Source organism: Bipolaris maydis (genome assembly GCF_028858645.1).
Source record: "Bipolaris maydis strain C4 unplaced genomic scaffold PSV08scaffold_2, whole genome shotgun sequence".
Classification (NCBI taxonomy): domain Eukaryota; kingdom Fungi; phylum Ascomycota; class Dothideomycetes; order Pleosporales; family Pleosporaceae; genus Bipolaris; species Bipolaris maydis.
In genome coordinates, this window is record NW_027093858.1 from 2806674 (window position 1) to 2832246 (window position 25573).

The following is a 25573-nucleotide window of genomic DNA, read 5'->3' on the forward strand; positions in this document are numbered from 1 at the left end:
TAGCGGTAGAGACGAGTATGCATGTGTGTGGTTACGCCATACTCGCCTGTTGTTTGAGAAATTCACGTACGCGTCGGTGGCGATTACGGCTGCAAGAGGTTTCGGCTTCCAGGGTAGGGTGGAGCTGCGAGCGGGGAATGACGAGAGAGCACGTGCCTGGTGTCTTCACGACAAGGCCCTGGGTCATTGCCATCAATATGGAATGCAGATATTGACAGGATCCCACGGCTATCTCTTGCCAGCACTCATGGTTTTTTGTTTTTAGTGACAACCGCTGGCTGCATTGGTGTGTGCGTCATAGTTTCTTTTTCTGAAGCACACTCCGCTCAGCAAAACAACATCCCCATTGGACAATGCCGCACAACGGGGGCTGCAGCGCGGCCGAGTGCTCCTTGTTATCTGTCCATTCGGTTTCGAAAAGCAAAACGTACTTCGTCTATCGGCACAACGGCAAGGCAGACGTGTTAATGGACCCATGGATATCACATGTGTGGATGTATGTGTTTGTTGGTGTAGCAAGGCTGGTATTCCGAATCCAAGTATCGATTCCCGATAGACACCCGAGAAGCAGGCCGGCGATGGGTTCGATAGTGCGATATCTGCCGCCGACTGTATGCCACTGAATCACCCCTCCTCCACTGCGTATACCACCGAACCATTCCCCCCTCACTCGACATGTCGTCAAACCATACCTCCATCCCCGAGTATACCACCGAGTCATTGCCCTCCGCTTGTCATCCATATGCCATCACTACCTCTTCGTGAATGACCATCCCCTCTGCCAGTCGGACCAACATTCCCAGTAACAAGAGTGACTCAATGACCAAGAGTACCTCCGAAAACTTGCGCTCAAGTGAAAGAAAAGAACCTTTTCGTACTTACCATTCATATGCAGTGTGTGCGTGACGGAATACAGAACGCAAAGAATTGGCGTCGCAAGAACCCCAACTAGTCTTCCTACTCTTCCTCGACGCCCACCTTGACTTCGAAGTGCTCCATGCTTCCAAAGCCGTGCTGAACCAGCCAATTATTGGGGATGACAGACTCGAATTCTGTCATCCAGGGTTCGGCCTTCTCTCTCCTGAAGATGAGGTGCATGTATGGCCTTGGCACCACTGGGACACGGAACATCTGTACGTTGGGTGAGTAGACGCTGTTTGCGGGCATGGGAACGGAAGCAGCGAGGAGCTCTGGCGGGATAGCCCACTCTGGTGTTGCAACGTATCTAACCACCGGAACGCGATGGATACGGACCGAAGCAAGATGCCGGCAGCGCAGAATCTCTCCCCAGAGCTCGTTCGTCTCTGAGCAAGACTGGTCTCTCAGAACTTGGCGGCCAAGGAGACGGTAGCTGTAACAGAATTAATGAACATGGTCTTTGCAAAGCCCTGGTTAGGTTAAATAATGTATGCAACTCACAGATCCTTTGTCTCTGCATCTCCCGGCCATTGGTGGCCATTCGTTGTGTAGCTACTCGTCGCATAGCGACCGAATCCAGCCTGCATCGAGAAGCCATTTGCCCAGACCTCAATCAGCGGGAGTAACTCTATGCCATTGGGGCCACGTTCTTCTTTGACAGCCGTATCGCCAAGTGCGACCGTGACATGACCGACGAAAGATAGGGTAGACTCGCGTTCGCCTGAAGGACCGATCTTGGCGAGCTCTTTGGCGGCAGAGGGGTAAAAGGCCTTGACATAACCGGAGATGTTGGTTAAGTCAAGGCCAATCTCCTGGTTGGTCAAGTAGATTGGGCGAAACTCCCACCTGAGCTGCCGGCTCGCCTGTGTCAATCCCCAGAACGAACGGTTGCTTTCTCGAGGAATTTTCTCGGGCTCGGAGCCATTCGTGATGCTGCTGTCACTCGATAGTCTCTCGTCGTATTCCTGGGCAACGATATCTGAAGGGAGGGTGCGGCTTCGATCAAGCCGAGTACGTGGACGTAGAGAGGCGATTCGTGGTCGGTGAACGAGCACAAGTTGAGTGTGCTGAGCGTGCATGTACTCGTAGATTCTGTTCCGGATCTCTGTGACTATTTAGCTTGGATTGCCCTCGTCTTTGGGATCAGTGGTACCTCCAGGTAGATCCAGGAAACAGAAGGATTTTGCACCTTCACGTTTGCGAGCTTCAGTTGGCTCTGACGTGTCTGTATGAGTGGCAGAAACTTGGGATGTTGTGTTCCTCTTGACCGGCCGCTTCTGGATACCGGCGGTGGATACGCGTCGAGTAGTTGAAGTAGAGCGAGTTGGTCTTCCCTTGTTAATAGGGTCCACTTGATACTTACCAGAAATCCCATTTCATGCAAAATTCGATGCAAAAAAACGACAACAACAGAAACAGGGAAAACCTATGCTAAAACTACAACAAGGTGGAGCGGGGGGTACTTACGACATGTTGATATGTATTGGTTCTTTGATATCACTTGACAGGACGTCAAGTGTTGCCGATAGTGTGGCGTATAGGAGCTGGCTGCGCGAGTTGCGTCCGGACCAGATAGCTGGAATCTTGCTGTGTCTTGAAAGATTTGTTCAGCTTGACCAAGAGCTTCCTTGAGCGTATTGGGACTATCAAATTCCACTTGTGAGTACGACGAGGATGAGAACAGTGGGGCGAGCGAAGATATTTGTACTCTTAGAGAACCGCCGACAAGTAAAGGTGAGCAAGAGAATACTGCTGCAAGGACAAACACTGATGACAAATGAGCTTGCAGTGATCAAGGGTCAAGGTGACCATGCGTTCACGGTGAGACGAGCATGGCTCTCTGCGAGTGGCCAAGATGTTGGTCTCTATCAGCTTTTTTTGTAAATAGTGAATCCGTACTGTTCAGTAAGAATTGTGCCATCTTATTTAGATTGATGCGTTCCAGCGATGGCCAAAGTAGTAATTGTAAATCTTGGGGATCACAGCTATGCCTTGGTGACTGCTGTAGAGCTGAGGATTTCAATACGGAAGCAGCGGCTTGAGAGGATTTGGTGGAAGCAAACGAGACGGCCCACTTGGTTGGATGCAAACGATCCGTAAGGAGGGTAAAGTTGATTCTCCATTAGTATCATGAGTTTGTACGCCGTACTTTTCCAGGTCACTACTATTTTAGCCGTGTTCACGCAGCCCTGAGGACATTTCTTGTTGTGGTGAGGAAGGAGGAAATGAAAGAAATGTCAAATGGGCTAGGGGGAAGGAGGGAAGCATTTATGAGCCAAACCCTCAGCCAGCAAATACAAGCCTCATGTCAGCAAGCATGATTGGTTGCAGACCTTAAAGGCTATGTTGTGTAATTTGTGGTATCAGATTAGTCCGACATCACTGTTACCAAGTGTGGTGAGTTGGGGACCATGTACCAAAGAGCAAAATTTCAATTCATCAACTCATAAATTCATCTCTGAATCCTCATATCTCGTACCCCTGCCTTATGGCAGCACATATCCACCATCAATGATACAATCGCTTCCCGTCATGTAACTCGACGCATCACTGGCCAGATACAAAAACAGTCCCTTAATCTCCTTGACATTGCCCTGTCGTCCAAGGGGAATCATACGCAGACCCTCATTGATAACCAGTGGCCCCGCACCCATCTTGGTGTCAAAGAATCCTGGGCTCACCACATTTACCCGTGCAAACTCCCTCCACTCGCGTGCCAGCGACTTTCCCAGATGTGACACGAAAGCTTTTGTGCCATTGTAGATTGGCTGGTCCACTGGTACGTTGACAATGTGGGCCGAGATACTCGATGTGAGGATCAGGTTGCCGAATCCTTGCTTCTTGAACACCTCGCCGGCGTATTTGGCGCAGTAGACTGGTCCGTCGACGTTAACACGCATGAGGTTGTGGTAAGACTCTAGTGTTTGGTTGAGAAGAGGCTTGCTATCTCCTGTGCCGGCGTTTGCTACGAAGCAGTCGATGCGGCCAAAGTCCTCGACAACCTGCTTGACAGCTTTTTCTACGGCAGCAGCATCCGTCTGGTCGACGCTGTACGCTTTTGTCTTGACACCATGCTCTTTTGCTAGGTTCTCGGCACGCTCAACCGCCTTGCTATTGGAATTGTACCACAGGGCTACGTTGCCTCCTGCTTCGGCCATAGCATCTGCGACGGCACCGCCAATGCCCTCGGCAGCTCCATTGACGACAATGGTCTTGCCCTTCATGCTGAATTGTTGCATCACATTGGTGGGCGTATCAGGCACTGGCTTGGGAAAGCCAGCGCGTGGCGTTTGACATTCTTCCACGGACATGGACATGTTGGCGGTATTGATATGATGTAAGGCTTAGGTGGGAAATAGGGCTGTTCGGAGTGAGGTGCCTATGGGAGGGTGTTGGGTGCCGAGATATAAAGTTGACGTGCAAGGCTTTTATACAATTTCTGAAATCCGGAAGAAATACCATTTCCAACGAATACGAAAGACCATACTCGCCCCACGATCCCAAATGTTGGGTATGTCTGCGTCACGGGCTGGTGTTGTGGGGCAGACCTGGAGGACTGTCGTCCGGGGCCTTGCTCTCATACGGCCCGATCTCTATTCCAAGACTAGACTGCGCCTCGGCTAACCTTCCTTTGTCACAGGTCCGACTTACTGAAAACGATGCTGTCGTGCACTCTGGCACTACATCTCCATTGAGGCGCATGAGATATGGAGCTTCGGGCATAATGCCGTTTGAATTAAAGATCTATTTTTTTACCAGATGTACAAGAAAAGAAATTTCGACGCCTTCAAATACCCCTACTGTTCCTTGCTCTTCTCCTTGTGCAGCCCTGCATTTTCGCCATTTAGACTCTCCCTTTCTGTCGTCTCTCCACTCTCAACCGCTTCTGATCCTTTGCTCTCTTCGTCTCTCCTTTTGTCCTGGGCAATATCGGGCGCCGGCGCAAACTTGCTCTTGGCTCGAATCCTCTTTCCATACAAGTAAAAGAATACAGGCATGGGCACCAACACTGCGGCTACACATCCAAGCAGTGTGCTTGCCCACTCGATGCCCATGCCCTCAAACATGAAGGTAGCAAAAAGAGGAAACACGCCTCCAAACATGGAGCGCATAAATGTGTTTGCGGCAATGGCGGAAGCAGCGAACATGAGATAAGCGTCCACAATGTAGTTGAGCAAAGAGAGGAAAATGGAGAAGATTCCAAATCCAGTAAAGAGACCGGAGAGGACAGGGACAATCCAGTGAACATTTCCAGTGTAACCTGACCAACCAAACCAGAATAGACCAGCTGTTGTGCGTTAGCAGGGGTCAACCGAAAGCTTATTAGACAGTTACATACCAGAAAAGAGCACGCCGCCAACCATGGCGACTGGTAAACGCCACTCTGGGACAGGAATATTGTTGTTTGCGGCCAGTTTCTTGGCGTATCGTGGATTGTCACATACGACAACGATGAAAGCAATGACTTCACCAGCGACCATACCAAAGTACGCAAGGCCGCCGATGCCGGCACTCCAGCCATACACACGTTGGAAGACGAGAGCATAGGCAGTCAGAAAAAGGTAGAGCAGGCCATCTGGTAGAATTAGCATACAATCCCGAAGCGAGAAACCACATTTCTTGGACTTACAAATAAAGCTCATGTAGATAGTGATGAGTAAGACGATGGGCTCTGTGAAGAGAATGCGCATGGGCCTGCTGACATTCTTAATAATCAGCTCCTTAAAGTCAACCTCGATTTCTTCTTGCTTTGCGTGTATACCCCAGTTCTTTGTTCGACGTCGGAGCTCGCTTGCCTTGTTGATGAGCACTACGGGCGGGTACGTCTCTTCCATGAAGAACAGCAGTAACACAAATGCCAGGAACCCCATGAAACTTGAAATGTATTCGGTCCACCTCCATCCCAGGTAGCTCTCTGTGATGAAGCCACCGATAAAAGGGGCAAGCAAAGGTCCCATGAAAACCGTTGCAGAAAAGACGGCGACAGCTAGACCACGAAGCCGGTTATCGAACATGTCAGCGAAGACAGCTGCGACAATAGCCAATGGTGATGATCCAAAGAGACCAGCAAAAAAACGGGAAATCATAACGGTTTGGAGATCTTTAGCTACGGCGACAGCGATGCTGAAGATGGCGAATCCGAGGGCGGCGATGATGAGAGGGGGTTTTCGACCGTAGAGCTCGGAGAAGGGTGCCCACATCTGCAGCTTGTCAGTACATTGTGTCTCCGGTTGGAGGGCGTGGATATGTGCATACCAAAGGTCCAAAGGCATATCCAAAGACGAACAAACTCGTGCCCAGCGTGCCTACAACGTTTGCTACACCAAACTGGCGAGAGACGGGAATTGTTGCAGCTGAAAAGATGCTGGAGCCCATGGTGGCAGCGAGCGCATCAAAAGCCAGCATAGCACCGATTCCTAGCTTCTTCTTCATGGGCCAGTTTTGCGGGTGTAGTGGGTCGTCTACGCCATCAAACTCAACGACATATTCTTCCCTGTCGGGCAGAGGCGGAGGAAACGGCTTGCCAGCTCCAAGGTTGGGCAGGGGCTTCTCGGTGCGGCGTCGTGTGAGGGTTCTGGACAGACGCGAATCGGACTGGGAGGCTCCAACGGTGCCGGCATGCTGGCTGCGATGTGTTTCTATGCGGCGAATGGCTTCAGGATGACGTTCGGTGGGGTGCAGGGTAAGGTAGTTTGCGCTCGACGTCTGTGAGTTGACAGTCGGTCGGCGGTCGCGTGCAGGCGTCGAGTGTGCGGTGCGGATTTCCTCGAGGCGGGCGCCGTTTGTCGAGGCTGAGCTCGTAGAGCTCGTGGTCGAGGTAGAGGATGTGCTGTGGCGTGACAGAGGCGATGCGACTTCCTCTACTTCCTCTGTCACGGGCGTTGCTTCTTCCTCGCGTGGGGCTAGCGACTCGCTCGCTCTGCGCTCTCCGCGCTCATGGGCTGCGATGTTGCGTTCACGCTCAGCAAGAGTCTGGTCGTGCATGTGGCGCTGGTGGTACTGCTCGCGAAACTGGCGATTGGGATCCCATGTTGAATAGACTTGTGGGTTCGCATTGGCCTCGTTGCGCAGAACCTCGTAGTCTTCCTCCTGCATGGTGGCGGCACGCTTGTCTCTGGTCCAAATCTGGCAGCAGTTTGGCGTGGTGGTCGAGAGCGAGAGAGAAAACAATCTTGGGCAGCCCGAAGCTAGCCACTCAGTGCCGAAACTTCGAGCCTGACGTCGGGCGATCGTAGTGGAGCTGGTGGATCTTGCCTACTAGTACGCAACGGGAGGGCTATTTAGTCTTGTCGTGTATCCGGGAGTTGGGCGCGGCTGGTATCGCAGCTTGACGGGCCTATTGTTGCAGCCGGCCATTGGAAAAAGAGCTTGTCCATATACTCGAGCATGTATCCGTGGGCTGAACAGTGCCGTCGAGCTAGCCATGACTATTGCTATGTCACCACCAAAACGAGCAGAAAAAGTTTGGGTTCGAGTATGGAAGTGTGGCTGAGTAAGCCATGAGTGGCTGACCGAGCGCAGGCGGTGAGGCGCGGCGGAGGTTTTTTGGTGGGCAGAACGGGCGCAACAGGAACAAAGTCTTTGCCGTGCACATACGTCACTCCTCCAACATGCTTGGTAAGCCCCTCAACACCAAAGCACTGCCGTCACTGTGCATCAGCGCCCGTCATTGATCCGACTCGCCATCGACGAAGAGATTACGCAGCATGCCGTCTTCTCGTTTGGATGGATGTATGTGTACAAGTACTGAGTGCACAAGCCTTCTACAACAACCGCCTAGCAGATCCAAAGCTCCTCGGAACACGCCTTGTCCAACACGGTCCAATCACAACGCCCCACCCGTCACTAATAACAGTGCCACACAGACAACCCCTCTTGTTTTGTTCTAATGTCGACTCGGCCAAACTAGGCGCATGTTACGCACCAATGTATATACTTGCTGTGCTACCTAGTCCTCAGTACTGTAGCAACACCTCAACCAGCCTGGACTGTCTAGTCGCCGACTTGCCTATTGTTCAACAGCATCCCACACAAAGGCGCATCAGGTAGAGTACACGGCTACCCACGCATGTTGAGAACATGTTCTTTTCCCTCTGTGCTGTCATGATGCCTGCACCGCCGGAACTATTGCTACCGGCTGTTCTGGCATCGGGTTAGAAGAGCAACGGGGTTACTAACGCCTTCTCCGCATCCACTTCCCCTTTCCATCCCCTCAGGCGAAAACGAAACCTGTCACCGAGGTCCGCAGCCTGTTGGCAATACCACATACTTCTATATGTAGTACTTTTCTTTTTGCGCCCCGCAAGACTGCACTTTTGGCACTCGGTCCACGCCGGAAAGGTTTCCGTTCGCCCCCCCGCGCTGCACGCCAGCCACCGATATCAATCGAATCCTTCAATGTGAGCAGATGGGGCAAGACGCATTGTCATCGTATAGCAGTCGTCACCTCCAGCTTGTGATGCGACGCTGCACATACTACTTCCCGTTGGCATCATGACCAGAGCGGAGTCTCGCCGCCGCCTCTTATACGACAAAGCAAAGTCTTGTGATTTCAATTCATTACGAACCTGCGACATGTGCTAGGGGCCAGCCGTGCTTCTATACCAAAGCATACATGTTTTTTTTGCCCCGTAAACGGTTCCAGTAGCGGGTGGCTACATCCGAAGCTTTGACGCATTTGCCCAGTTCATGTCGGCAGGCAGCTGTCAAATGCGCGCTAGTCAACGGTGCTCCGGCATGTTTCAGCAAAAGCAAACATGGACGAACAAGCCCATACCCTTTGCAAAAGTTCCTGCAGCACCAAGAGCCACACCTGACCCGACGATTTCAAGGCTTGCTTTGATGGCTGTTATCGAAACGTCATAAAGTGTGTTGTATATGTCAAAATGCTGGCCAGTGGACGCGTATTCTGCCTCTCCGGATGGAATGCCAGCTATCCGGCCCTTTCAGGCGTCTCACGTAAATGTGAACATCCCGGACTCTAACCTCCTTCTATACTCCAAAACTTTAAAGAAGAAGAAAGGTCAGTCACCCATGTATGAGCTGCATGCAGTGCGCGGCTTCTTCCGATGACAATAACGTACCCTCAAGACGAATTGTCCACCTGCGCATTTCAACCTGCATCACCATGAGCACACCCTATTCGGCAGAGTCCAGACGTACAGAACAGGCAACAAATCAACCACGTCCACAATCGCATGAATTAGAAACTACTAAACATTCGAAACATCCTTTGCAACACAGCTGTCACTTTGACTTTGCCTCCAGCCCTCCCCCCACTTTCCCAACCCACGCCTCTCGCTTGTCAAGCCCACTGCAGTTAGGCCCCCGTCGCAACGAGCGCTGGGACGCCTGGACGTCTACACGTAATTAACGGCAGCGTCTTTTTACTTTTTCTTGCTTCAGGTTTGCAAACCCGGCAATAGAATTCCCTTCGTGGCAATCGCTGCGCAAGCTGCATCAATCGGATTCGTACCTCTCTGCAGTGCATAATCATACATGTCCTTCAGCCCGTTCATTTCCGCCACCCTACCTAAAGAGTCGCATTTTGTGGGCCAAGAGCTGTCACTGTGGCATCTGTCCTTTGGGGGTCCCCGATCTGGATGCAGGTGCATACGTATAGACCGGCAACCGGGGATAAGGGATCTGGCATCTATATGTCCCGTGAACGGTGCAGTGACGTTTCCGGTCTGTGTAACCCATACGCCCGCAATGGTTCGAGCAATAGTAGATTTCATTCAGCGCTTGGCACTACCTCGGGCAAATCGACGGCCAGGACCACACTGGCGGGAGCGTCCGACTTCCGCCCTCCGGATCCCTATCAGCCTCGCTTGCGCCGCTGCCGGCTTCCAAATCCTGGCGCTCAATGGGTCTTTCTAAATTGGAAACTTCTCAAACATGGTGCACTGACTCAAGACCCCTCATGGTAAGAGAAACATGTAGATGGCAGAAGATATTCCAATGCCTTTGCGGGTTGAGGACCGACATCCTTCTACCCAAACCATGGTGGAAATCTACTGTGTAAAAAAGCAATCATGCGTCAGCAACTTCGACAAATGAAGAAAATCACACCCGTTCATCTCCACTGTCGTCCTTGTTTTTTTCACCGATCAATCGGTCGAGACATCTCTTTGGCACGTTGAGCACATCCTTCTCGGTGGGCATACCAGAGGTCGGCGACTGATGGCATGATCCTGTCGACTAGAAATCCTCATGCGAACCCGAGCCCTGAGCGACATATAGCTTACATGGGATCTCCGCGTTACGGGCTAGTGTATGCAAGTGACTCCAAAGCTGGCAATTCTCTCAAGTACCGGTCATGCGGGATGCTACCGTGGTGGGTTATTCAATGGTATTATGCATTGGTTGGGCCCTTTATTTTCTTTTTTTGTAGTCCATCCACTTTTCCAAAGCCCTAGTCAAGCTGTTGCGACGCCCCGTCCCTTACTCAGACCTCTTGGCTGGCCAAAGCCACCAGGCACATATGGGAGGCATGCCTTCATTCAAAAGAAAACGTCACTGAACTCTGCTACACCTCAAACATCTCAAACATACTAGCAGAGCATCTTTTCTTTCTTCTCATAATGCCTGGTGGACTTCACCCTCCTCTGGAGGTCACACAGAGCTGGCCAGCCCCCAACTATGTGAATCCAGAGCTGCGATCAGACGCTATCCTCATACTGGCCTATGTCCTGGGACCACTCACTGTGTGCTTGTGTCTCGTCAGACTATGGGTCAGGTTATACCACCAGAAGAGTGCAGGAGTGGACGATTGGTTGATGCTGGCATCTATGGTCAGTTCCATTAACCCCGTTACTCTTCTATGCTGACTGTTGTAGCCACCTACAATTGCCTTGACAGTTCTGTATCCTCTCGGTAAGTTGGGTATTCCCGTTGAAAATAAAACACGTCTAACACATGTCAGCGACCAAGCAGGCATTCGACAGACACATCTGGGATCTGGATGCTTTTACCGACCCACAGCGCGTGGTCATTGCCAGAAAATACGTCTTGGCGGCCGAGACTATTTTTTGCGGCGCTACCGGGCTGGTCAAGGTATCTATCCTCCTGTTCTATCGCCGACTGTCATCCCGTGTGGTATCACGGGGGTTTTTCTGGACAACTTGGGTTACGATTGCATTCATCATTGCCTACAGCGTCGCCCTGACGATTGCTCCTATTGTCGGCTGCCAACCGGTCGAGGCATTTTGGGAGCAGTTTAACCCCATCAAAAGACTACAAGGGTACGAGTTTCATTGCTTTGATGAAGGTGCCGACGTCCTCGCCGCCAGCATCATCTCGGTGACGCAGGATCTTCTCACTGCTATCATGCCTACATTTCTGTACTGGAACCTCCAAATTCCCCTACGACAGAAACTGGCATTGTTCGGTATCTTTGCCATGGGTTACGGCGTCGTTGCGCTGGGCGCACTACGTGCCTACTACAGCTGGTACACCTTTTACGACACATACGATATCACATGGGCCACGTACGACCTTTTTCTCACGTCTCTCCTAGAGCTACACATTGGTTGCCTGTGCGCGAATGCGCCAGCCCTCAAGGTCTTCTTCAAGCATTTCTTCCAGGAGAAGCTCACGTCAAGATCACCAACCAAGACACCGGTCGACTCCAAAGACCGTGCTAGTCCGAACGGCTCATCAAAGCCAAGCAAGTCTAGCTTATGGAGTAAGATAAGCTCTGTACTTGAAACCGAAAACGAAAGTGGGATGCGTAGTACAAGAGGATACCTCGACTCTCATGCCGGTATGACGGTAGACTCTCACGGCGGTGTACATGTCCAAAAAGATATGCAGGTTCATCACTCGCCAGCAAGCAGCGTGCCTGAAAGCCCTGCTGAAAGACCTGTTTCATCTATGACCAATGACAACATTGTCGATCACTACTACGATGATATTGAACTTGGTCTCTACACCACACGCAATTCCGGTACATCGAGTGTATACTCGCCAAGGAGCTTTGACAACAATACCGCTCCCAGTACTATTCCACCGCTCCCCACGTCACCAGTGTTTGCTGCTCATGAGCCTTTGACAGCACACCCTATTTCTCCCACCGTCGCAGAACCTCCTAAGAGCCCGGTCCTTCCTATACCAGTAGTAGAGAAAGCGACATTTCAGAGGGCTCCCACACCACTTCCACCACCTCTATCAAGCCACAATCGACCAAGCTGGCAGACTTGGTGATGACGACGACGCATGCAGCGCATGCCCCATTCTACGAATATGTATCATGTCACTAGCGCACTGTCATCCTTCCTATCCGAAACCTCATCTCTCACCTGAAGTTCTACGTTTACGAAACGTCGTCCATTGGGACTGGCCACCAGCACCGGTTGTTGTCGCAATGAATCTTCTTGTTTGTATCAATCTAGGCTGGCTCTTTGATATTTCTCTCCACATGGGGTATCATGGGTGGGCTTTTTTTCGTTTTTTTCCTGTTCTATACCAAGTTTCCAGTCTCGCTTGTTCGCTCAAAAGCATTTGTTTGTTATGTAGTAATGAAATCCATGTCACAGTATTCAAGGGTCTTGTGTTGTAATGCAGAATGGCTCCGCTTTCTTCACTATGAACTTCCCACCAGAGCGCAAAACAAGAGAGAGAGAGTACTTACGACCAGTTCAAAACAGGAAGGTGCGTATCTTGATGATCACACCCTTTCAAAAGTCAAGTAACGACATTCTCCATCTGGAGGGGGAAAAACTCTCTGATGACTCATCTAGTACAAAAACCCTCTCTAAACCCTTCTCTGCCTCTGTATCCCCCACACCAAATTCTCCGATACCAATCCTACAGCATGTCCTCAACCACTACCTCTCTCTCCCAACCAACTCTCTACACCTCCTCAACCATAAAATCCACCCCCACCCTCTCCACCGCCCTAACCACCCTCATAAACTCTGCCTTCTATCGCTCAGCATCCTCAGACCCGAGATGGGATACTACTATACCGCGCTTCGACTCGCCAGACGAGCTATGCAAAATGGTAGGTGATGAGCAGAGTACGGTTGCTGTTATATATTCCTCCAGCCGCAAAACCAAGTCGGAAGACGCGGAGGGGGGGCAAGAAGAGGAAGGGAAGGAGATAGTAGCCTGTGCAGCAGCTGTTCCCTGGAAGGGTGGCTGGCACGGCGAAGGTTCCACCTGCGAGTCTGGCTGGGAGATCAAAACAGTCTGTGTGCATGAGAGATTCGTTGGGCGGGGGCTTGCGAGTCGGCTGGTAGGGTTTCTGGGGGATCATCTGTGTAGGACGCGTGCTTGTGGGAGCGCGCAAGGTAAAGTGACGCTCTGGCTCCTCGTCGCTGACGATCTCAACGGCGCGTATTGGCGGCGGCGCGGCTGGACTGAAGTCAGGCGGAGGACGGAGGGGCCGGGGGTGTGGGGGTGTAAGGGGGAGTTCGACATGGTGGTGTTGAGGAGGGAAGTATGCGTGTACTTAGTATAGAGTGATGGTTACGAGAATAGATGCATTATCTGACTCGTTAACGACTACTGACTTTGCAAGATACCGCATCATCAGCTATCCAACTACAGTTCCCACCCCGTTGTCTTCATCTTTCGCTCATCCCCCCCATCTTCCCGTCTGGTCAAAACCCTCGATATCATGGCAAAAAAAAAAGTAAAGCCAAAGAACAAAGGAAGCATGAGGTCTCGCCCCCCTCCCCTTCTTTCCCCAGGCGCTGCTGCGACCCACACGTTCCATATCGCCACGTTTTTTCCCCCCAAACCCACATCCCACGCGTGCATATCGACGATCAATCGCGATCGTGATTCTTGCTTTTTTTTTTACATTACTGTGCAAGGAAAAAAAAAGAAAGTGGGCGTTTGATTGTATCAGCCTGTTCAAGGCCCAACCATGAACGGAGGAGAATTTCAAGGGAAGATATCCCCGAGGATGATTTACATTTTGGTGGTGGGGGGCAAAAAAAAAGGAAATGAGGGTTAGGGCAAAAGAGAAAAAAAAAAAGGAAAAATAAATAAATAAAGAGAAAGCAGAGCATGGACAATTTTTTGCGAAAAGGAAAAAAGAAAAAAAAAGGGAAAAAGAGAGAGAGAGAAGAGATGAACCGAGGTAAAAAGTTCGTGTAAGGTCTAGGTAGACTGGACCACGAAATAACAAAAAGAAAACATACACCAAGTGAATCGAAAAAAAAAAGATATTATTTTCAAGATTGAAGTCTACAATGTATGATGATGAGGATAGAGTAAAAACACACCACTTTCACAACGCCTTCCCCTCAGGCGTACACGCCCAATCTCTCTCAAACGCATGCCACCCACCCACAGGCTCCTCGCACATCTTAAGATCACTAATCACAAAATCGTAATACCCCTCTGCGGGCAATTTGCCCTGATTAACCGTACCCCCCATGGCAATATTAATCAAAATCCTAAAATCCTCCATCCGTCTCGTTCCCTCAGGTATGCTCCCCTTCATAACCGGTCTGCCGTCAATATACCAAATCATACGGCCTCTCCACCCGGGGATACCCTCCTCTTCAATCCATGCGAAGCCGTAGGTATGTGGTTGGTGGGCGAGATCGTGTAGCGAGGTCTTGACGACACGGTGTTTCTGGGCGTCTTCGCCCGTGTAGGAGCCCCAGTGGAGACATGAGTGATTTTCTGTTTCGGCGTTCCAGCTCTCAGCGATGTCGATTTCGCCGTCTGTGGGCCATTTGAAGGGGTCGGCGGGGAGCATCCAGTAGGCAGGCCAGATGCCGGGGGCAGAGGGTGGAAGACAGGTTGCAGAGAGGTAGCCGCGTGGGCGGGAGAGGGTTTGGTGAGAGGTTAGGCGAGCGGAGGTCCATTTGTCGGGGCCGACTAGGGCGCGCACGATTAGGCGGTTGTCGTGGTGGAAGGAGTTTTCGGGGCTGTCGGTGTACATTTGCTTCTCATTGTTACCCCAGCCGTGGTCGCCGATTTCGTGGCGGAAGTTTTGCGATACGGGGGTGGACTTGTCGAAGGATGGCCTCCAGTATACTTTCTCGGTGTACGGTGGGGGAATGTTCTGTGGCGGCGGCGGTTGCGCAGACGGAGGGCGGTTCTGAGGTATAGGCGGGGGACTGCCGGGCTGTGGTGTGTGCGGCTTACTTCCGTGTGGGATGGGTGGTGGTGCAAAGGGTTGTTGCTGCGCCGGCGGCGGACCCCATTGCTGTTGTTGAGGGGCATTCCATTGCTGTTGCTGTGGAGGTGCACCCCATTGTTGGTTTTGCGGCGGATACTGTGGAGGATACTGAGCGCCAGAGTACTGGCCTGGGCTTGGTGGCGGATAGCCCTGTTGAGGTGGAGGGTAGCCTTGAGGTGGTGGATAACCTTGCTGATGTTGTTGGCCTGGATAGCCCTGGCCCGGATAGCCTTGCTGGTGATGGCCGCCGGAAGATGGGCCCGTAAACTCAGAGAGCTTCGCTTTGCCCTTGGCTAGCAGTTTGTCAAACGCGCCCGACATTTTCAATTCGATGTGGTACGTTGGAGGATGGTAAGCTGTACAACCACTTTCTGCCAGAAGCCGAGCTGCTATGACGCAAGCACGTCACCCAACGCCTGCCCCACCTGCCGACAACCCGGCACAAGATAGTAACCTACATGTTATACACGTATCTTGCATCACCCTCTCCTCAATTGAGACCAGCAATACCAGGAGCCAGATAGTGTTGCATCTTCATGTGCCGACCACCCGTCTTCTGTCCGATTACCAGCAAGACCCATGCTAAGTCCGGCTTTTGCATTGTTCCGTGACTTGCCGTTCAACCAGCGCAATGGTGTAGCGTTTGTATATAAACATCATGAGTAAGATCCACTCTTTCAATCCCGATGCCAAAGAAGGCTTTACCAATCGTGTGCATTGCATACCAAGGTCCATGCTGTATAAGCAATGACTTTCATCAGAATGATAGTGATAACAGGAAATGAATCGTATATTCGTCTATTCAAAACAACGTAAAATAAATCATCTAGCACAATCTCCCAAGCCAAACGCAGAAAAGGGCAGAAGCGCTCAAGTAGAATATATACAACTACAAAATACTATTATCAGCACAAGTAAACGCCCCATTGACTTTTGTCGTCGCAAACGTATTCATCAACGCAGCAATACTAGCATACATGCCGGGCCCTACCATGAACAGCGTTACGCACATGATGAAAATGTTGAAAGCGGCAGTTGCAATCTTCTTGCCGCTGGAGCGCCACTTGCCGTTTTTGTTGAGGTCAAACCAGAAGAGGACAGTGACACCCCAGGTGAACCAAGAGAGAAGCAAGGCGGCGGAGATGTTGAGGAGGGAGCTGAAGACTGGAATGGCGTTGGCGAGGATCCAGACGATGACCCAGAAGAGGGATACGGAGAAGATCCAAAGGAACCAGTCAGTCCTTTTGCCGACATCTGCGACGGCGATGGGATCGCGGCGGCGGTTGGAGTTGTTGGAGTTGGAGGTGATATCGACAATGGTGCCTGTTTTGTTTTGCTTGGATTGACGGATGCTGACTTGGCGGACAAAGTAGACGTGGAGGTAGCGTGCTGCTGTCATGCCTGAGAGAAAATGTTAGTATGAAGTCGAATGCGCTTCCTGAAGAGTTTCTTACCGAAGATAAGACCAGTGCCCAAGAGCCCCACGAAGATGACTCCGTACGCGGCTTTGGCCATGACGGGACGAAGCGAGCCGAGCGCGGGTGATGCGACTTGCTCGCCAGATAGTGCGTACACGACTGCAGCAACAACCGCGTAAATGGCTGTCGTTACGCACTTCTCGATAATGATGGCCTTGGGGTAGTCGCGCGAGGGGTTCTCCATTTCCGCCAAGACTGTCGGGAATGCCTGGTTACCGCTAAAAGCAAATGCAATGTTGAGGAATGCAGAAACAGCTTGCGTAAAAGTCGGGCTGCCGATAGCCTTGAGATTGAGCGCCGCTTCGGGGTTCCGTGGGCCTTGGACGCCCAGAATGATCATGACCATCAGGACGGCGGTGAAGATGGAGAATGTGCAAGGCCACGAGGCCCATGATACAAAGCGCATGCTCCGAGGTACGCACATAGCCCACATGGCGACGGCCGCGACAATCGTGAAGGCAACCGTGCAAGTTGCGTGCTCGCTAATCGTGTTGAGACCGATGGAGATGGTGACGACAGCCGACGCGCTGATGAGCGCCATGTTGATGAGAAAGCCAATGGCAAACACAGCTTCAACCCAGGGCCCACCAAGGACACGCCCGTAGTCAACAATGTTCAGCATATAAGGATATTTTCGCCAGTATTGAATCAGGTTGTAAGCAGTATACAGACTGAGCATGCCCATACCAATAATGGCCACGATGCCGGGGAAGAAGCCAAGCGTGTTGAGCGCACTGGGTAATGACAGAATGCCAATTCCAATCTCGTTTGTCATGAAGATGATGACGGTTTGGGTCGTGTTCAGCTTCTTGGCAGAATTACCGTTGGGGGAGATGCTGGCATTTCGAATATCCGCGACGTCGCCTAGGTTTGTGTCGTTTTGAGATGACGCGGAATCGAATTTTTCAGAGTCTGCTATGGTCTTATGTTGCAAAGGGTCTTCTGGATCGTGTGTCGGGTCTGCTGCAAGGGTGACTGTGGGTCGCTGGGCGGATATCGGGGGAGCGTCAGTAGCTTTGGGCTTGTCGTTGACATCATGTGTTTGTTGCTTGGGAAAGTTGACATGGGCAGACGCAAGAGGTTTCCCGTCCATGATTCAAGAGGCAATCAAGCACTTATGTCTGCATATACAGAGTTGGAGGAATGGGTCTAGCGGAAAGAAGCACGAAGGAATTGGCAAAGATTGGGGTTGAATTGATGGTGCTGGAAAGGTGTGAAGATGTGAAGAAGTTATGAATACAAGTAAGGAGCGAGATTAAATGCTACGGCACAGTGTGGAGAGGCCCAAGGACTTGGTGAATTACGTACTACCAAGGACTGTAGCTTGTCGTAGCGTGTCGCGGAAAGGTTGCATCCCTAATCGGGACTGTGCGCCAATGGCCAGATAGTGAAAATAACAGGGTCTTTCTCACGGCGTGGAGACTGGTGGTCCGTATATCCACTTAGGGCATGTGGGTCTCGCCAGAAGCCGTGCAAACGAAGCTTTTAGTAAAAGAATAACTGCTTAGCATTGTAATTCGCAACGTCGAATCGACCCGCAGCTTTTTGAAACGCTGCCCAACAGCCCCATGCAGTCGACCCCATGGTCAAGTCAAGAGACGTGGTGATGCGGAGAAAGGGTCCCAGTGACGTCTGACGTTGATCTTCTTCGGGAGTGACCGCACTAGCGAGAGCCGCACACCATGATACGCGCCGAAGCAGGCCGGCCTTGGTTCCCGAGGTTGGCCGTCGTCATGGTTTGGCTGTGCAAGAGCAGTACGCTGGTTGGTCGCCTTATGGGTTCAGTCTCATACCCGCACAATATGCCAGACTCGAGACCGTGTACGAGAGGAGATGGCTTCGGGAATGCCAGGGGCACCAACAACTTCCGGTGCGCTATTTTTTTTCCAGAAGATGAAGCGAAGATGGGTCTGACAAGGACATTTCCGATGCCTGGATGTTGCATTGCCCTTGAAGGCAAATTTTTACGCGATCAAACATTGGCGCAGGACAAATGTGCATGTTCACCCAGTCAGAAGTGAGGCATCTGAGTGCCAAGGACATGTTAGTGAGGGTTGGAAAGAGACAAACAGCGACCGCTGACCTTAGGGTGGCCTCGCACCCGGTCACAGCGAACGTAGTGGGTGCCAAACGTGGTACTTTTGCGGGCACGCCGAGAGTCTTTCCAGAGCTTGTTAACGGTACTAGGCGAGGCAACGGCGCTGTATCAACAGCCATTGGTTTCCCAGGTTGGGATACCCCTCAAAATACCTTGATCTTGATGGAGAAGCCAAGCGGCAGTCGCGTGAGGGAGGCATAGATCCACATTTGGAACAAAAGAATGGAGAGCTCTGGCTCCAAAAAGCATCCCCTTATCGCTCTGGGGCAGGCACATTCAGGGACGTGTAGTACACACTGGCTGCATAGTTAGTAAAGCGCGCGAATAAGAGTCGTATGTGGCAGTGTTGAGGTGTTGCATGGGACGTGTGTTTCTGTGGCGGTGGCATCTTTTCTCACGGCTCCAATTGCTCTCGAGTGGCAAGCACAAGACGTCAAGCGAGATGAAAGGCCGTTTTTCCGAAACCAGAACATATTAAAAGAGACGATCGCCGAAGAATATGTGTGGTGAATATCGAGATAGGAGCTGGCTGGGGGAGGGGGGAGCGTGGATGATAATCTCCTTGATAGCAGTGGATGTGCAAGACGGCAGAGGAGAGAAGGTTGTGCGTTCACGTGAGTCAAGCGCCAAGGCCAGCCCTGCCGATTTCCCGACATCGCATGCCCGAAGCGGGCAGCCAAAGCCACACAGCGCCGGACGCCATGGACAGATATGTATAGGTGTGTGAGAGCAGCGCGTACGCAGTATGCAGGAGAGGGGCCAAATTCCCAGTTGAAGAGCATTGCGCCGACTGCGTGTACTGGGCTTGCTGAGTAGAGCAATGCTGTTGTGGGCGCAGGCGTGGCTGGGGCCTCCTGGCTTGCGTCACTCCTCTCGCACCCGTCGTTCCGGATGGGAGACGCCAAGCCGCGTGGGCCCCCAATCGTCGTCATCGCCCTCTCCCACTGGTAGACAGCAGACAACAGACAGGAGCCAAGGCAGGCTTTCAAGGAGCAGCAAGCTCGGCTACTCCCTGCTTGGCATATCAAAACCCGCCCCCAGACTGACCAGATGCGAAAAGACGAAACAGAGGCGAGCTGGAACCCGTCTCCGCCCTCTCTTCCCTCCCCTCACCCGCTGCCGTTGTCCGCTCCGTCTTTTTTTCCATCGTTTGGATCGAGCGCGTATTGTTGATCGACCCAGCCTGCGGCCCCCATTTCTTTTTTTGCGCTCTGTCCGTCGTCAATATTGTCCTACCATCCGCCATTTGCGCCGTTGCTTCCCAGTCGCTCTTTACTCCTCTCCACATACACCCACAATGATACCCCGGACTGCCCTGTCGGCGCTTCTCTACGCAAGCACCGCCTTTGCTGTGTGCACCAAGCTCGAAGATTGCCCTCAGTTTGAGTCTCTCAAGACGGACGAATGCCAGACGTTCCACCACTTCCTCGCACGCGGCTCTACCTCTCCTTACCCAGGCCACGTCATCGAGACGGTCGGCAAGGTCTGCAATGCCCTCAACACCAAGGAGAACCCAAAGGCCTGCGGCTATGAGGATGTCCAGTATTGGGCCATGAACGGTGGAGAGAAGTGGTGCATATCATCGCACGAGGGTGCCATGAACGGCGCCGAGCAGATGAGAAACTACACCCAAAGGTGTCCAAACAGCCACCTGATTGTCATGGGTTTTAGTCAGGGGGGTAGTGTCATGCTCGATGTCCTCGGTGGTGGTGGTGGTCCTCTCTGGGGGTGCGAACAAAAGTCGAATCCAAGCATGAACATCACCAGTCCTCCAGGCTCAAAGAGTATGTGTCGCCCGTATGATCTGCCTCTGCTTCATATGCTAACTCCTTTCCAGTCGCAGCTGCACTTGTCTTTGGCCCCACACGGCGCTCCGCGAACCAGTCTTACACCCACGGCGGTGGCCAAATCTCAGATGGCAGTGCTCCTCGAACAGCGGAACAGCTTGCAGGCCTCCAGCCCTACGCTGATGCTGGCATCCTTCGCGAATACTGCCAGCCAGGCGACCCCATCTGCGCCCCTAACACCGATAACAAGGACATGTCCAAGCACCTGAACTATTTCGAACGCTACAGCGACGAGGCAGCCGAATGGGTCATTGATCTCGCTAGGAAGGCCGAATCTGGCGATAGGACATCGGATGCGAAGAGCATGCTGCACCAGACCATTTCGCATCCCATTGCGAACGTCTTCATCGTTATTTTCGTGCTGTTCCTCGTATAGTAAGTCAATATCTCACTCAGTCACAATTATACCATAGATGCGCAATAGACATTTGGGAGCATTGAAGACTTGATTGTTCGCCGATATATGCATGAATACTCATACTGCACAGTTTTGCCGTCAGGAAGTTTGCTGTCTGGAAGACGACTCGCTCTCCTATATATTCACGTGTCGACACTACCGAATCTGTCTAAGCAAATACGAGCCGCATACCCGAGTCTTTGCGACAAGCATTATGCATACTTGGCAATTTAGATTGTGGCGCCCTGCACAGCCCGCCTTACCAGGATAACTGGGCGAAGCGGCAGCTGCACCATGGATCAAGGAAAAAAATAGATTCAGAGCAAGGCAATCGGAAAAAGAAGCGAAGAATAATCAAGGGAGAAATTTGGAGGGGCACATACAAAAGCTTCACATTTTGTTGTAATTTGCTCATCGCCTAGATACCCTTCACTGTAGCATACTGTATTCTCTATAGCATACTTTATTACCAGCCGACTGGTTTCGGCGAACCAAGATATTGAATTTTTGTCACGAGGTTGTTTTCTGTCAGTTTGGAGCAATATATTGGAGCATGCATTGCAATATCTATCAAATGTTGGGTTCCATATCTCCAGTCCAGCTCGCACTACGATCTGATTTGGCGATAGCGCCTTGGCATAAATACTCACTACTCATACGCTCTACATATAGTGCGCTGATAGGTCAATGCAATGTGATTGCGCCTGTATATTTGTTTGCTTCTTTTTGGGTGATTTTGAGATGATCATGCAGAGAGGAGGAGTGGGAAAGGACAGGAAGGGAGAGGATGAGAGGGGCATGGGTACATGAATAAGGCTAAAGTTTATCATGACTAAGCCATGGTAGTACACCCAGGTACCTGGTATCACGTCTGTTGTGCTGCACGATTTACTTTTCATCCCATATCGCTTTACTCCGCGTTCTGCTATGGTTCGAACCTCCCGCTTCGTGTTACACTGATCCGTCCTGGAAAAGCCGGTTGGGGTGAAAAGCGAGATTCTGGAGGCGATTCTTCGGAGGTTTATCTGTAAGTTTGTCTAGAGTAACGAAGAATTGGGGTACCGAGAAGATCAGCTCATACACGAAACGGACTTTGAATGTTTATCTCGGATTGAGGTGTGGAAGCGATAGAAAGGGATTGGCTGGGAGTCTGGGGATATACGAGTTAACCGTACAGCTGACATGAACTGGTTGCAGGTCGCAGGACTAACAGTGCTGAAGCGAGGTTTGTCACCCGCTAACAGAAGTTTACAGTTCGCTCAGTTATCGCCGCTTATCGCTCCTCGCCAATGTGCTCTGGATCTAAAGAGACCCATGGTTTCAACAGCCACAATCCTAGTCGTGGTAGTAGTAGGGGGTTTAGGCGCTAGCATCGGGGTCTCCCACGTGCTGACCATGAGGAAAACCATTGCCATCCACTAAGCTCGTATGAAGGCCACGATCGTCGTGTTCAATTTACAAATTGCCGGATCTAAAAGGCGTCAACACGAGATGCAAGAGCACAAGACACGGATTGGGAGTGCGTGCATGGGCAGCAACCTCGAGAATGACGTAAACTGGGGTCCCAAAGGTCAGCCAAGGCAGCGTCAATTGCCTGAAGCGTAGACGCAATCTCTGTGTACGAGTCATGCTGGGTGAATAGACATGGTTCGGTACTAGCAGAGAGGGGAAAGCCTTTGCGTTCACGATCTAGCGACAACTTTATGCATCGTTTGCAAAGAGTCGCGCGGAGAAGGAGTCGGCCGGAAATTTCTTTAGTCCGCATGCATGCACCCTGGGAGGGCGCTAGCTGAATGCTCCGCTCGCTGCTAGTAAGCCCAATGGCGCTGGAATGGACTCGTGGAGGAAGGCCCTTCTCCTGCCCAGCACCTTGCGACAGCTGTGTATACAAGACATGCTATTGTGCGTACTCTTGCCTCAGTGCATATGGGTTTGAAGAATGCAACACAAGTGACACCAGGTCTTCGTGCACGCAAAGTATCACGTCACATGTCGATAAGATAAAGCATCACGGCGGGTGGAGATGATATGGTTGATCAGGGGTAAAGCACGGACGCGCTGCCCCAGTCACCCTTGCATAATAGCATGCACATCTACAACTTCATTTGCCCATTCCGTTTCATAAACAATTCAAATGACTTAGTCCTTGATCCTCTAGGTGCAAGAGGCGAGCACATAATAGCTACCAAGCGCCCCGGATTCCATAGCCGCGGTTTTTCTAGCTTTCACTCAAGTCGCCCACCTCCTACTATTCAATCATCCCTACGCTTCCACGCGTCGGAGGGAGAGCAGTCATGGCCTTTGTCGCTGCCTTGTCCGATTTCTTTAGTTGCGGTAGGACGAGAAAGGCGCGCGAGCCTCCATTGGATCCCAACGACACAACCTCCGAGCCTGCCACGCATGAAACTGCTACACCAACACTTGCGCTCCCACCCATTGACGAAAAAGCAACTTTGCATGTCGACATCCACGAGCCCGCCGACAAACGAGGAGATGCTGCCCGCACTCCCAGCACCCAACAGCCACATGTTCGACCGACGTCTACCAGCCGGCACCATGATTCGGCAGAAGATAAGATGGACATGTTTGTAGTACAAGAGAAGGCCAAGCCGAGTGCTGGATGGGTTGTTGAGCAACGAGTCCTCGTCACTGCCATGCCCTCTGCTGTTGCGGAAGAAGCAGAGAAGACTGCGTCTGTGCCTGAACCAGAACCGGAGTTTGAGACCACTACCATCACCCCACCTGTTCGCTGTGCGACTCCTGAGCAGGAGCCTTGGAACTCTACACCAGTTGCTCGCTCAGCAACACCTGAGCTTGCACCTGAGCCTGTGTCTGAGCCAGACGTCTCCATCGTGACCCCCACCATCCGACCAGTAACACCTGAGCCGGAACATGCGGACATTGTGTCCGTCCGTAGTGCGACACCCGAGATTGAGCCCGTCATTCCCCAACCCGTCATTCCTGAACCAGAGGAAATCTCGCTCCCGGCATCTGAGGAACTGGTGCCATCTATCCCGGAACCCGAAATTGTGGTCCGGCAACTCCCGGCCGCTAGCAAGAGGACTACACCCGTGACCTTCCTCAACATGCCTCCTGGTACGTTCGTCTCGTGAACAAATGATGGAGAAAAATGCTAATAGTACGCAGAGGTACGAAACAAGATCTACGAGCAGATGAACGAGGATGGTCCTATCAGGATGTGCCGCTCTGATGACCCTGCCTTGGTGCTTCGTGATGGTGAATCTGCGCGTGCGCAGCGCCGTCAATTCTACAACCTTACCCAGGTGTGCCGGGACATCCGCAACGAGTTCTTGCCTGTGTACGCGCGCAAGACCGAGTACATCATCGACCTGTGGGGCCAGAGGGCCAACCTGTCCAAGGTAGAAACCCTCAATGCCAAGGTTTCCATGGATATCGATGCTGCCTGCTTCGACATGGAGCCCATTGACCTCCTCCCACTTCTCCGATGCCTTGTCCACGCTGGCCGAACCGACTGCCGCTTCACCTCGACCGAAGGCGTTGTATTCAGGAGCATCTCAGAAATCGTCGACGAGCTGAACAAGCTCCTCCCTGCCGCCGACGGCAGCAACAAGAACTGGCTCGAGGCTATCAACGGACCCATGAAGAGGATTGACCTCCACCTCTTCCCCCACGACGACATCCGACAGTACTACCGATTCCGCGGTGCCGAGCCCCTCGTGCGCGTAGTATACCCATCCGCCAAGAGCGAGGAATGGATGAAGCGGGCTTCCAAGTCACAAGAGTACGAGGCCTACCTGAGGAAAACTGGTCTCGACAAGTTCGAGATGCACGTCGTTATTGGCCATGCCTCTCGACGAACCACCAACGAAGGCCGTCTCCCTCTTGACTGGCGCATGAGCTACCAGCTCCGTCAATCCATGGACCGCGCTCCCCGCCTCTCCATGGAGATTGCAGCAGCCCGCATGTCGATTGACCGATCGCCTCGCAGGTAAATATCATTTTGATGAAAATTTTTCGCGTAAAGGCGTGTTCATACTTGATTTCTATCCGGCGTTTTTTTCCTTTCTTCATGATTAAGATTTGATGTATGAGTTCAGGCGACTACGGTCGCCTAACAGGATACGAGGGAGGTTCAGGTGCGCACACATACCCCAGTTTTTAGCTTGTAATGTTTTTCCATTAGGGGAAGAAGAAGGGTGGAAACGTTTGTGATTTGCACAAAGTGGTGCCGAAGGAACTTTTCCATGAGCTTGACGGCTTTTGTTGGAAGTTTGCTACAGGACCCTGTCCTGTTCGCATCTCCATCCCCTTTTTAATGTTAATTTCTTCTTAACGCCCTAAAGACACACCTTCTTGCACTCGTTACTGGTGAATCTTCCTCGTGGCTTTTGTGGCTGGGGGGGGGGGGGGGGGGGGGGGGTTGTGCGTTCGTTGAAGCGCACGGATAGAACAGACACATGTACCTATAATGTGCTTTTAGTTCACTAACAGTGTATTTTAGGAAGCTGCTAACATGGCGAAGTTTGAAGGATAAAAAATCCATTTCAATCTCCAAAGAGATCCCGATACAGACATATCCCCAGTTTCCCATCCCCCCACACACACACACATCTAAGACTCGCAGCGGACAAGATCTACTCCGAAGAAAAAAGCCCCAAATCACGCAAACCCCCTCCCCCCTCCCCCCACCCCATGCAAACACGCCACGTG

At 51.8% G+C, this 25573-nt stretch overlaps 9 protein-coding genes across 9 annotated transcripts; 4 read left to right on the top strand and 5 right to left on the bottom strand.

The window, feature by feature from the left end:
• Positions 1 to 957: 957 nt before the first annotated feature.
• On the bottom strand, positions 958 to 2390 carry PSV08DRAFT_359352 (uncharacterized protein; the record flags this gene model as incomplete). Its single annotated transcript, XM_014224611.1, has 4 exons — positions 958 to 1351; positions 1420 to 2023; positions 2072 to 2247; positions 2386 to 2390. The coding sequence occupies 4 exons, from the start codon at positions 2388 to 2390 to the stop codon at positions 958 to 960; spliced, it is 1179 nt and encodes a 392-aa protein (XP_014080086.1).
• Positions 2391 to 3334: 944 nt separating this feature from the next.
• Positions 3335 to 4403, bottom strand: PSV08DRAFT_269581 (uncharacterized protein). The gene has a single exon (XM_014224612.2). It carries the CDS (start codon positions 4233 to 4235, stop codon positions 3405 to 3407), a length of 831 nt encoding a protein of 276 aa, XP_014080087.1. The 5' UTR covers positions 4236 to 4403; the 3' UTR covers positions 3335 to 3404.
• Positions 4404 to 4631: 228 nt separating this feature from the next.
• On the bottom strand, positions 4632 to 7061 carry PSV08DRAFT_195816 (major facilitator superfamily domain-containing protein). The gene is made up of 4 exons (XM_014224613.1): positions 6175 to 7061; positions 5549 to 6119; positions 5258 to 5494; positions 4632 to 5206 (listed from the first exon to the last, which is right to left on the bottom strand). The coding sequence occupies exons 1-4, from the start codon at positions 7012 to 7014 to the stop codon at positions 4716 to 4718; spliced, it is 2139 nt and encodes a 712-aa protein (XP_014080088.1). The 5' UTR covers positions 7015 to 7061; the 3' UTR covers positions 4632 to 4715.
• A 3441-nt stretch (positions 7062 to 10502) lies between these two features.
• PSV08DRAFT_216550 (uncharacterized protein) lies at positions 10503 to 13414 on the top strand (the record flags this gene model as incomplete). The annotated part of the gene is made up of 5 exons (XM_014224614.1): positions 10503 to 10625; positions 10758 to 10794; positions 10844 to 12119; positions 12464 to 12574; positions 12631 to 13414. 5 exons carry the CDS (start codon positions 10503 to 10505, stop codon positions 13379 to 13381), a joined length of 2298 nt encoding a protein of 765 aa, XP_014080089.1. The 3' UTR covers positions 13382 to 13414.
• Positions 13415 to 14080: 666 nt separating this feature from the next.
• On the bottom strand, positions 14081 to 15421 carry PSV08DRAFT_269613 (glycoside hydrolase). Its single transcript, XM_014224615.1, has one exon. The coding sequence runs from the start codon at positions 15380 to 15382 to the stop codon at positions 14159 to 14161; it is 1224 nt and encodes a 407-aa protein (XP_014080090.1). The 5' UTR covers positions 15383 to 15421; the 3' UTR covers positions 14081 to 14158.
• Positions 15422 to 15551: 130 nt separating this feature from the next.
• PSV08DRAFT_368480 (transmembrane amino acid transporter protein-domain-containing protein) lies at positions 15552 to 17632 on the bottom strand (the record flags this gene model as incomplete). The annotated part of the gene is made up of 3 exons (XM_066093141.1): positions 15552 to 15617; positions 16053 to 16462; positions 16516 to 17632. 3 exons carry the CDS (start codon positions 17630 to 17632, stop codon positions 15552 to 15554), a joined length of 1593 nt encoding a protein of 530 aa, XP_065949848.1.
• A 120-nt stretch (positions 17633 to 17752) lies between these two features.
• On the top strand, positions 17753 to 18955 carry PSV08DRAFT_359356 (uncharacterized protein). The gene is made up of 2 exons (XM_014224617.2): positions 17753 to 18409; positions 18496 to 18955. The coding sequence occupies exons 1-2, from the start codon at positions 18222 to 18224 to the stop codon at positions 18836 to 18838; spliced, it is 531 nt and encodes a 176-aa protein (XP_014080092.2). The 5' UTR covers positions 17753 to 18221; the 3' UTR covers positions 18839 to 18955.
• Positions 18956 to 19704: 749 nt separating this feature from the next.
• Positions 19705 to 20962, top strand: PSV08DRAFT_269635 (carbohydrate esterase). The gene is made up of 2 exons (XM_014224618.2): positions 19705 to 20421; positions 20475 to 20962. The coding sequence occupies exons 1-2, from the start codon at positions 19935 to 19937 to the stop codon at positions 20858 to 20860; spliced, it is 873 nt and encodes a 290-aa protein (XP_014080093.1). The 5' UTR covers positions 19705 to 19934; the 3' UTR covers positions 20861 to 20962.
• Positions 20963 to 22992: 2030 nt separating this feature from the next.
• On the top strand, positions 22993 to 25202 carry PSV08DRAFT_359358 (uncharacterized protein). Its single transcript, XM_014224619.1, has 2 exons — positions 22993 to 23977; positions 24029 to 25202. The coding sequence occupies exons 1-2, from the start codon at positions 23176 to 23178 to the stop codon at positions 24853 to 24855; spliced, it is 1629 nt and encodes a 542-aa protein (XP_014080094.1). The 5' UTR covers positions 22993 to 23175; the 3' UTR covers positions 24856 to 25202.
• The last annotated feature ends 371 nt before the right edge of the window (positions 25203 to 25573 follow it).